Below are 12,588 nucleotides of genomic sequence, written 5' to 3' on the forward strand. Positions count from 1 at the left end.
TCACCTGCCCTGTCATCCTTATTGTGTTTTAAATAACTAATTAGTACGAAATGCTCACCAGCCAATCTATTCAGCTTTACTACTGTCAGTAAATAAAATATGACTATAACTAAAATTGCCTGAGTTTTGAAAGATAAATGAGAAAAATCTCACCAACCAATCAACTGCTTGTTTTCCTGTGGTGCCACCCTTTGATTTATCTCAGAACAAGGTTGCTCAGCTCTGGAGCCACAGACTGGACAGTTCTTGTATGCTGCCTGTTGGTCTTGCTCTCTCTCGCTCCTTGCCACCGCCGCTATTTTATGCTATCTGCTGGTCCCGTGCTCTCTTTTGATGGAGGGAAGCACATTGATGAAGCAGCTGAAGATAGTTGGGCCTCAGACACTGCCCTGAGGAACTTGTGGAACTGAGATGATTGGCCTACGACAACTACAACCATCTTATTGGTGCTCGGTATGAGTTCAGCCAGTGGGGAGTTTTCCCCGATTCCGATTTAGTTCAATTTTGCTAGGTCTCCTTGATACCTCACTCTGTAAAATGCTGTCTTGATGTTAAGGGGTGTCATTCTCACTGACCTCTGGAATTCAGCTCTTATGTCCCTGTTTCGACCAAAGCTGTAATGAGGAGCCGAGTGGCCCTGGCAGAAACCAAACTGAACGTCAGTGAGTAGATGAGTGATTTTAGTGGTGGGTGATTTTAACTTCCCCTATATTGACTGGGACTCACTTAGTGCTAGGGGTTTGGATTGGGCAGAATTTGTAAGGAGCGTCCAGGAGGGCTTCTTGAAACAATATGTAGATAGTCCAATTAGGGATGGGGCCGTACTGGACCTGGTATTGGCGAATGAGCCCGGCCAGGTGGCCGAAGTTTCAGTAGGGGAGCATTTTGGGAACAGTGACCATAATTCCATAAGTTTTAAGGTACTTGTGGATAAGGATAAGAGTAGTCCTCGGGTGAAGGTGCTAAATTGGGGGAAGGCTAATTATAACAATATTAGGCAGGAACTGAAGAATTTAGATTGAGGGCGGCTGTTTGAGGGTAAGTCAACATCTGACATGTGGGAGTCTTTCAAACGTCAGTTGATTAGAATCCAGGACCAACATGTTCCTGTGAGGAAGAAGGATAAGTTTGGCAAGTTTCGGGAACCTTGGATAACGCGGGATATTGTGAGCCTCGTCAAAAAGAGAAAGGAAGCATTCGTAAGGACTGGAAGGCTGGGAACAGACGAATCCCTTGAGGAATATAAAGACAGTAGGAAGGAACTTAAGCAAGGAGTCATGAAGGCTAAAAGGGGTCATAAAAAGTCATTGGCAAACAGGATTAAGGAAAATCCCAAGGCTTTTTATACGTATATAAAGAGCAAGAGGGTAACCAGGGAAAGGGTTGGCCCACTCAAGGACAGAGAAGGGAATCTAAGTGTGGAGTCAGAGGAAATGGGCGAGGTACTAAATGAGTACTTTGCATCAGTATTCACCAAAGAGAAGGACTTGGTGGATGATGAGCCTAGGGAAGGGAGTGTAGATAGTCTGTCATCTCATTATCGAAAAGGAGGTGGTGTTGGGTGTCTTGCAAAGCATTAAGGTAGATAAGTCCCCAGGGCCTGATGGGATCTACCCCAGAATACTGAGGGAGGCTAGGGAAGAAATTGCTGGGGCCTTGACAGAAATCTTTGTACCCTCATTGGCTGCAGGTGAGGTCCCAGAGGACTGGAGAATAGCCAATGTTGTTCCTTTGTTTAAGAAGGGTAGCAAGGATAATCCAGGAAATTATAGGCCGGTGAGCCTTACGTCAGTGGTCGGGAAATTATTAGAGGGGATTCTTTGGGACAGGATTTACTCCCATTTGGAAACAAACGAACTTATTAGCGAGAGGCAGCATTGTTTTGTGAAGGGGAGGTCGTGTCTCACTAATTTGATTGAGTTTTTTGAGGAAGTGACAAAGATGATTGATGAAGGAAGGGCAGTGGATGTTATCTATATGGACTTCAGTAAAGCCTTTGACAAGGTCCCTCATAGCAGACTGGAACAAAAGGTGAAGTCACACGGGATCATAGGTGAGCTGGCATGAGGGATACAGAACTGGCACAGTCATAGACAGAGGGTAGCAGTGGAAGGGTGCTTTTCTGAATGGAGGGATGTGACTAGTGGTGTTCCGCAGAGATCTGTGCTGGGACCTTTGCTCTTTGTAGTATATCTAAATGATTTGGAGGAAAATGTAGCTGGTCTGATTAGTAAGTTTGCGGACGACACAAAGGTTGGTGGAGTTGCGGATAGTGATGAGGATTGTCAGAGGATACAGCAGGATATAGATCGGTTGGAGACTTGGGCGGAGAAATGGCAGATGGAGTTTGCTCCACATAACCCTCAACTCCCCGAGATTTCAAAAATCTATCCACCTGTTCCTTAAATACGTTTAGTGACCTAGCCTCCAGAACTCTCTGAGGCGGAGAATTACAGAGAATCACCACCCTTTGGGAGAAGAAATTCCTTCACATCTCAGTTTTAAATGTGTACCCCCTTATTCTGTAACTATGTCCCCTAGTTTGAGATTCCCCCACTAGTGGAAAGAGTCTTAACATCTACCCTGTCAAGCCCCCTTAGGATCTTAGATGTTTCAATAAGATCACCTCTTATTCTTCTAAACGCCAATGAATAAAGGCCTAACTTGTTTAGCCGTTCTTCATAACACAACCCCTTCATCCCAGGAATCAGCCTAGTGAACCTATTTTGAACTGCCTCCAATGTTAGGATATCCCTCCTTAAATATGGGGACCAAAACTGTACGCAGTACTCCAGTACGCCTCACCAACACCCTGTACAGTTGTAACAAAACTTCCCTATTTTTAAACTCTAACCCCCCAGCAATAAAGGCCAAACTTCCATTTGCCTTGCTAATTACTTGCTGCACCTGCATGCTAACTTTTTGTGTTTCATGTACAAGAACACCCAGATCCCTCTGTACTGCAGTATTTTATAGTCTTTCTCCATCTAAATAACCAGCCTTTTTATTCTTCCTACCAAAGTGGATTATCTCACACTTCTCCACATTGAACACCAGCTGCCAAGTTTTTGCCCACTCACTTAACCTATCTATGTCCCTTTGCAGATTCTTTGTTCATTTCTTTACAACATGCCTTCCCACCTATTTTTGTATCGTCAGCAAATTTGGATACACTACACTCTGTCCCTTCCTCCAAATCATTTATATAAATAGTAAATAATTGAGGCCCTAGGACCGATCCTTGTGGCACCCCACTAGTTACGGCTTTCCAACCTGAAAAAGACCATTGATCCCGACCCTCTGCCTTCTGTGTGTTAGCCAATCTTCAATCCATGCCAACACATTACCTCCAATACCCTGAGCTCCTATTTTGTGCAATAACCTTTTATGTGGCGCCTTATCGAAAGCCTTCTGAAAATCCAAATACACAACATCTACTGGTTCCCCTTTATCCACTCTGCTTGTTATATCCTGAAAGAACTCTAACAAATTTGTCAAACATGATTTCCCTTTCATAAAACCATGTTGACTCTGTTTGATTGCATTATGTTTTTCTAAATGTCCTGCTATTTCTTCCTTAGTAATGGACTCTAGCATTTTCCCAATGACAGATGTTAAGCTAACTGGTCTATAGTTTCCTACTTTCTGCCTCCCTTCTTTCTTGAATAGGGGTGTCATATTAGTGGTTTTCCAATCCGCTGGTACCTACCGGAATCCAGTGAGTTTTGGTATATTATGACCAATGCCTCCACTATCTCTGCAGCCACTTCTTTTAAAACCCTTGGATGCAGGCCATCAGGTCCTGGTGACTTGTCTGCCTTTAGTCCATCAGTTTGTCCAGCACCTTTTCCCTCGTGATAGAGATTGTTACAAGTTCCTCCCTCCCATTTACACCTTGCTCATCTATTATTGTTGGGATGTTTATAGTGTCCTCCACCGTCAAGACCGATTTAAGATATTGGATTAAATTATCTGCCATTTCCCTCTTCCCTGTTATTAATTCCCCAGTCTCATCCTCTAAGGGTCCCACACTTACTTTCGCTACTCTCTTCCTTTTTATATACCCGTAGAAGTTCTTACTGTTTGTTTTTATATTTCTTGCCAATTTGCTCTCATAATCAATTTTCGCCCTCGTTATTAGTTTTTTAGTCATCCGCTGCTGGTTTGTAAAAAAAAAAATCCCAATCCTCTGGCCTACCGAGCTTTCGCCACTTTGAACGCCTTCTGTTTTTGATTTGATATTCTCCTTAACTTCCTTTGTTCTTTTCGGGTGGTTCATTGTTCCCTTTGAATCCTTTCTTCTTACTGGAATAATTGTTTACTGAGTGTTATAAAATGTCTGCTTAAAAGTCTGCCACTGCTCATCTAATGACTTCCCCTGTGGTCTATTTTCCCAGCCCACTTTAGACAACTCTCTCTTGATACCTCTGTAATTGCCCTTGTTTAAGTTGAAGACACTAGTTTGAGACCTGAGTTGCTCACTCTCAAACTGAATTTGAAGTTCTACCATGTTACGATCGCTTCTCCCTAGAGATCCTTAACTACGAGATCTCATATTAATCCTACCTCATTACACACTACCAAATCTAAAATAGCCTGTTCTCGGGTAGGTTCTGCAATGTATTGTTCTAAGAAACAATCCCTGATGCACTCTACAAATTCGTCTTCCACGTTACCCGTGCCAATTTGATTTGTCCAGTCTATCTGCAGATGAAAATCACCCATGATAGTTGCAGTGCCCTTCTTAAACGCCTCCATTATTTCCTGATTAATATTTTGTCCTACAGAGAGGCAACTCCTCAGGGGCCTATAGACCACTCCCACCCTTGATTTATTTCCCTTACTATTGCTTATTTCCACCCAAACTGATTCTACATCATGATCTATTACACCTATATCATTACTCACAACAGCACTGATCCCTTCCTTTAATAGTTGCCAGTGTTGCAAGTGTATTTGAACAGCTTAGCAAGAGGAGTGGTTAGTTCTGCAGCACGTCTCAAGCAAGATGTTGTCGGAGCCCATAGCCTTTGCTGTATCCAGAACACTCAGCTCTTGTTTCATAAGACATGCAGTAAATCGAATTGGCTGAGGGCAGGCATCCTTAATGGTGGCAATCTCGGGAGGAGACCGAGATGGGTCACTCACTTGGCAACTGTGGTTGAAGATGATTGCAAATGCTTCAGCCTTGTCTTTTGCATGCAGATGCTGGGCTGTGCCATTATTGAGGATGGGGATGTTCATGGAGCTGCCTCCTCTTGTTAGTTGTTAAATTCTCCACCACCATTCATGACTGGCTGTGGCATGATTGCAGAGTTTTGATCTGATCCAGTGGTTGTGGGATCACTCAGCTCTGTCTTTTACATGCTCCTTCTGCTATTGAGCATCCATGTATTCTTGTGTTGTAGCTTCATTAGGTTGGTAGTGTATTTTTTGGTATGCCTGGTGCTGCTCCTGGCATGCTATCCTACACTCCTCCTTGAACCAGGGTTGGCCCCTTTGCTTAATGATATTGATAAAGCGAGGGATATGCTGGGTCATGAGGTTACAGTTTGTGGTAGAGTACAATTCTGCAGCTGCTGATGTCCCATAGCACTTTACGGATGCCCACTTTTGAGCTGCTTGATGTGTTCTGAATCTATTCCATTTAGCATGGTGGGGTGCCACACAACACAATGCAGGGTGCTCTCAGTGTGAAGATGGGACTTCGTTTCTACAAGAACTGTGCGGTGGTCGCTCCAACCAATACTGTTACTGAGAGATGCATCTGCGACAGGTAGATTGGTGAGGATGAGGTCAAGTAGGTTTTTCCCCCGTGTTGTTTCTTACCATCTGGTGCAGGCCCAGACTGGTGGATATATCCTTCGGGACTTGGCCAGCTTGGTAGGTCGTGATGTTACCGAGCCACTCTTGTTGACATTGTAATCCTCAACCTCAGAGTGCATTCTGTGCCCTTGAAAACCCACAGTGTTTCTCCCAAGTGGTGTTTCACATGGAGAAGCACTGATTTATCAGCTGAGGGAGGATGGTAGGAGATTTCCTTGCCCAAGGTTCACCAGACTTGTTCCCAGGATGATGGGACTGTCCTATGAAGAGAGATTGAGGAAACTGGGCCTGTATTCTCCAGAGTTTCGAAGAATGAGAGTAGATATCATTGAAACCTACAAAATACTGAAAGGGATAGACAGGATAGATGCAGCTAAGATGTTTCCCCTGGTTGGGGAGTCTAGAACCAGGCGACACAATTTCAAATTAAGGGGGAAGCCACTTAGGACAGACATGAGGAGAAATTTCTTTACTCAGAGGATTGTGAAGCTTTGGAATTCTCTAGCCCAGAGGACTGTGGAAGCTCAGTCATTTGAGTATGTTTAAAGCAGAGATTGACAGATTTCTAAATACAAATGATATAAGGGGATATGAGGATATTGTGGAAAAAGGCATTGAAGTGGATGATCAGCCATGATCATATTGAATGGCGGGGCAGGCTCAATGGGCTAAATGGCCTACTCCTGCTCCTATGTTCGATCTGATGCCATGAGACTTTATGGGGTCCAGGGTTGATATTGAGGATTCCCAGAACGATTGTATACCACTGTGATGCCACCTCTGGTGGGTCTGTCCTGCTGGTGGGACAGGATGGTGATGGAGGCATCTGGGATATTGGCTGAAAGATACAATTCTGGATGACTATGTCAGGCTTTTGCTTGACTAGTCTGTGGGATAGCTCTTCCAATTTTGGCACATACATCCAGATGTTCATGAGGAGGACGTCAGAGGGTCAACTTTGCTGGCGTGTCTTCGTTGTTTCTGGTGTTTAGGTCGATGCCAGGTGGTCCATCTGTTTTTATTTCTTTTAGACATTTTCATAGCAGTCAGGTACAACTGAGTGGCTTGATAGGCCATTTCAGAGGGCAGTTAGGAGTTAACCATATTGCTGTGGGTCTGAGTTACGTGTGGGCCAGACCGGCAAGGATAGTAGATTTCCTTCCCCGAAAGGACATTAAAGGAAACATGGGTTCACAGTCTGGTAGTTTGATGGTCACCGTTACTGATACTAACTTTTTTATTCACCATTTATTTAATGAACTAATTTAAATCTCTTATCTGCCTTGATAGGGTTTGATTTCAGGTCTCTGGGTTACTAGTCCAGTAACATAAACCCTTACCCTTCATACCAATTTGTGTGTGAACTGAAGTGGTTTATAATTGAATTATGGCATCAATAATTTTTCACATTGTGTCCTTTTTTATAACGAGTGATGAGAATATGAGGTGTTTTTAAACTTTCTTAAATTTCTCTGGATGTTTAAATTCACGGAATGTGCAGCTCCAAATAAACTAGGTTTCATCATTGAAATACAAGGCTGGTGTAATATGTTGAGTTTGGTGCTTCACTACGAAGGTATATAGTACTTTCTAAAATTCTTCATCCTGGGGATTACCATTGAACAGAAACAACTGGACCAGCCATATAAATGTGCTAGAAGTGCCGGTCAGAGGCTGAGAATTTTGTGACGAGTAACTCACCTCTTATCTCCCCAAAGCCTGTCCACCATCTACAAGACACAAGTTAGTAGTGTGATGGAATACTCTCACTTGCCTGGATGGGTGATGCAGCTCCAACAACACTCAAAAAACTCGACAATATCCAGGACAAAGCAGCCTGCTTGATTGGCACCCCATCCACACCTTCAACGTTCACTCCCTTCACCACAAGACGCACAGTGGCAGCAGTGGTATCATCTACGAGATGCACTGCAACAACTCGCCAAGGCTTCTTCGACAGCACCTTCCAAACCCACGAACTCTGCCACCTAGAAGGACAAGGGCAGTAGATGCATGGGTACGCCACCCGTTCAAGTTCCTCTGCAAGCCACACACCATCCTGACTTGGAACGATATTGCCATTCCTTCGCTGTCACTGGATCCAAATCCTGGAACTCTGTAATGACACTGTTGGTGTATACCTCAAGGACTGCAGCGGTTCAAGAAAGCAGCTCCCCACCACCTTCTCGAGGGAAATTAGGGATGGACAATAAATGCAGGCCTAGCCAGTGACTGCCACATCCCACGAATGAATGAATAAAGAAAGATTAATCCCTCAGTTTAAAAAAAAAGTGGCACAATAGTACTGTGCATCAGTCTACAAGTGTAATTGTACCATCAAGTGCCTTCTCACATTCATGCACCTTAGTTATTGGACAGGCGAGCCATCTGGCAGCTGTTGAGTCTTTTTATTTTGTAATTACCTTATCCATGTGAATATTCCAAAATCTTTAATAACAAAGATGTCTTTGCTAGTGTTGGTAGTCCTATTCTTTTGCTTTACTTGTATAATTAACACTCGCACCTAATGAAAAAAAGAACTATTGAACTAATCTTCTACCGCTCCCCTATCTAAGTCTGCGACTGATTTTAACCCATTCTGTATTAAGAGTTTTTGTGCAGTGGAGCATTGTGCTTTTCATTGAATACTGCTGGGCATTAAATCATTACTATATTCAGAGAGCTTGAACTGGTTGTGAATATTTGCAGCAACTTCAAAATGAATGAATTCACTCAATTTCAGAACTTTCGTTGGTCTGCATTTGCACCCCAGCAGGATCATGCACATCAAGGAAAATGTATCCCTCTATAAAAAAAGTTATCTAAAGCCTTTTAAGAAGACTTTCATTAGTATGATAAATATGACTTTGAACCGCATTATGCCCAACTGAAATACTGAGATAATAATTGCAACAGTATTTTTCTCAAAGCAACATGGGACTGGTGTTGAAGTGAAATGTTATTGACTCCTTTCTCAGTCTGATTTAATTCCGTTTCCAGAATGTACTTAAGGCATCAACAGAAAACTTGTCTTCTCCAAAGTTAACAGATAACTTGAACGATGATGGTTCAGCTACTGCTCAGGTGAGACTCTTATCAATTAATGTTAACTGTTAACCAGACGAATTAACAATTTGTAATTGCTATGATTTCCAGAGTTGTACACAGGCATGCCATCTCTGCAAGCTAAAATATTGAAAGTACTTTGACGGGGCGAAGTTCCACTGCAGGAGTATTTGGTTTTACTTCCATGTTATGTTTTGTTCACCAATGTGGCACAAAATAATAGTCTAAATAGGGTCGAGCAAAGGGATCTAAAGGTACATATTCACAAATCATTAAATGGCAATGCAGGCTACGAAAGCCATAAAAATGCAAATAATGCATTAAAGTTCATGTTGAATGGAATAGAATTCAAAAATAGAGAAATTACATTAAGGTGATATAGAACGTTGGTTAGAGTACTTTGCAAGGTCTAGTCTCCATATTCCAAAAATGGCTTGAAGCACTGGAGAATATGCAGAAAGTATTTACGAATATTATTCTACAACTGCGAGGGTACAGCTATCAGAAAAAACTGAACAGGCTAAACTTTTTTTCTCTATAAAACGAGGACAGCAAAGTGGCCTGATAGAGGTTTAGAAAATTATGAAGCCTTTTGACAGGCTACATTTACAGTAGATGATTCCAATTGTGAGGGTGTTGAAAACTAGGAACAATAAATAGCAGGGAGTTACTGATAAATTGATAAGCAATTCAAGAGAAACTTCCTCACTCGGAGTGGTTAGATTGTAGAACTGGCTACACATGGAATGATTGAGGTCAATAGCATAGATTCTTCTTAAGAGGAAAGCTAGATGAGTATGTGAGGGAGAAGGGAATAGCAGGAAATTTTGATTGAGCAAGAAAGGAATAAAAGTATATGTTGTGGTGAAATGAAGTAAGCTGGGACGAGGCTTATACGAACATACGAATTAGGAGCAGGAGTAGGCCACTCGGCCCTTCGAGTCTGCTCCGCCATTCAATAAGTTCATGGCTTAACTGATTACTTCACATTTCCACCTACCCCCGATAACTTTCCTCACCCTTGCTTATCAAGAATCTATCTACCTCTGCCTTAAAAATATTCAAAGACTCTGCTTCCACTGCCTTTTGAGGAAGAGAATTCCAAAGACTCATGACCATCTGAGATAAAAAGTTTCTATACCAAGCTTATGTGGAGCATAAACATTGGTAAAGACCATTTGGGTTGAAGGGTCTGTTACTGTGCTGCAAATTCTATTTAAAATCATGTGATTTAAAAGGTGTCAAAAGGAGAATTGGCTATTAAATTCCTAGTTTAGTTTAGAGATACAGCACTGAAACAGGCTCTTCAGCCCACCGAGTCTGTGCCGACCATCAACCACCCATTTATACTAATCCTACACTCATTCCATATTCCAACCACATCCCCACCTGTCCCTATGTTTCCCTACCACCTACCTATACTAGGGGCAATTTATAATGGCCAATTTACCTATCAACCTGCAAGTCTTTGGCATGTGGGAGGAAACCAGAGCACCCGGAGGAAACCCACGCAGACACAGGCAGAACTTGCAAACTCCACACAGGAAGTACCCAGAATTGAACCCGGATCACTGGAGCTGTGAGGCTGCGGTGCTAACCACTGCGCCACTGTGCCGCCCGCGAAAGTGTCAGCTCTGAACTGGGGTCTGCTTCTGTTAATCACGTAATTTGAGGAATGTATTAGCCATTTGTATGGCAAGAACTGAAGAGCACAATTTCAAGCCATTAGTAGTTTAATCCACGTATGGCATTTTATTGCAGCAAGAGCAAATTAGAAGCTTTTTTGATAATGGACTAAAAACTAACAATCTGCCTTGAGCAGATAAATTTTTTATTAAAACTATGGAACCTACATTCTGTCCCTTTGGTTATATAGCAGAAGTAAGTTCTGAATCTGAGGCTGTTTTTCAAGATAAACCTGTTTTTGATAGTCAAAATATGGTCACTTACACTTCAAATCAGCAAACGTATGACATAAAAAAGCACTTTAAAATTTAAAGTTTTGAGTAGTTTACCATGCCTTTTATCTCTTCTGTTCTGAGCTTTTATAAAGTTTGCAGCATTTGGATAAAAATTTCTGTTCTGTTGCAGAAGCCTGAAACGCAGTCGTTTGCCCAGAAACTTCAGCTTCGTGTTCCATCTATCGAGTCTTTATTCCGAGCTTCTTCAAAAGAGAGTCTTTTCCACTCTCCTACAAAAGAGTCACTGGTACGATCTGCCTCTAGAGAGTCCCTCAATCGGATAGATGCAGATGTTCAAAGTTCTGGTCCCACCTTTGATCCATCGTCAGACATCGAAAGTGAGGCAGAAGATTCTACAGGTCACTTTGAGAGCCTTAGCAAGGACCCATCTTCCAACCAATTCCGCAGGATGGAGCAGAGCTTGAGCAAGTATAGATTGAAGTATTCAGAGGTAAGAACATTTTTTTATTTGTTTGATGTGAGGATCGCTGGCATGGCCAGCATTTATTGCTTATCCCTAATTGCCCTTGCAAAGGAGTTAGTGAACCACCACCTTGAACCGGTGCAGTCTATGCAGTATTAATACACCCACAGTGCTACTACTGGAATATTTTTCAGATTCATTATATTTTCCTGTGGCTGACAACTATTCCCTTGTAATTCACTTCAAAACATCTTATCATCTCTCTTAAATACCCCAAAGTACTACTTTTATATTCAATTGTTTTGAAGTGATTATATAAGCACCTGCAACAGCCAATTTGCACACAAGATTCCACAAACAGCAACACAGTGAATGCTGGTGCTGGTTGATGGAGGGCTATTGGCCAGAAGATGTAACATCCCAGCTCCTCTTTTACCTGAAAGGGCAAGTGGGGCTTTTGTTTGAAGCTGCTGCTGAAGATTAGCACTTGGCACTGCAGTGCTTCATTGTTATAGCATTGAGTTCAACTCTAGTATCTACTCAAGTCCTCAATTGGAACTTGGTCCCTTAATTTTCTGACTCAAGGTGACAGTGTTACCAATCTACTAATGTAGCACAAATTAATACTTTTTTTGAAAAAGCCTTTTCATTCATTTATTGGTGCCTTCACACAATGAATTACTAAGTACAGTTACGTTAGAACTGTTGTGTCTGCAAATGCAGTGGTCATGGAGAGTGGTTATAAACAGAGTGCATTGTACACAGCGTGTACAAGGTGGGAATTTATGAGAGTTGGAATTCGATGCAAAGGGGGAAGGAGGTTCATGTAAACTTGGGGCAGTATTTAAAATTTTGTCCTCTGTTTTAGCGCTTAGTTAGTACCAGTTCTTATGTAGAAGAAAAATACTTGCAGCAAACTAAAAAATAGATATAAATAAACCAAATATTCTAGAGTAAGATATGACAGAGCAGGTTATGTTTTTGGACTGCATTATGTAGGATTTCATGTACAGCGAGGCTGTTCTGAGTGAACACAATTGCACTCCAAAGATGTCTCCATCTTTGAGTCATTAAGATGGAGTGTGACTTTGAGCTGCTCTTGGCATATAAGGGAGAGGGAGAAGTATCTGGATCGTTTGTTCTAGACTTCTGCCACAGCTTGCAGGTTCAGGAAGGATTGGTGTGACCAGTAGTGTACAGAGTAAGGGGAACTCAGGTGAGATAGAGAACGAGGATCTGCAGGAACTGATTTCATCCAACAGGTGACTGTCGGATGGACAGTCAGAATGCTGATCATGGCACCTTTGGGGA

At 42.3% G+C, this 12,588-nt stretch overlaps 1 protein-coding gene across 1 annotated transcript in view; it reads left to right on the forward strand.

The window, feature by feature from the left end:
* Positions 1–12,588, forward strand: part of LOC137370287 (golgin subfamily A member 4-like) — a 282,307-nt gene that overhangs the window by 35,873 nt on the left and 233,846 nt on the right. The window contains 2 exon segments of the mRNA XM_068032665.1: positions 8,827–8,910; positions 10,984–11,304. Coding sequence (XP_067888766.1) covers positions 8,827–8,910; positions 10,984–11,304 — 405 coding nt within the window.

Source organism: Heterodontus francisci, chromosome 5, assembly GCF_036365525.1.
Source record: "Heterodontus francisci isolate sHetFra1 chromosome 5, sHetFra1.hap1, whole genome shotgun sequence".
Lineage (NCBI taxonomy): Eukaryota > Metazoa > Chordata > Chondrichthyes > Heterodontiformes > Heterodontidae > Heterodontus > Heterodontus francisci.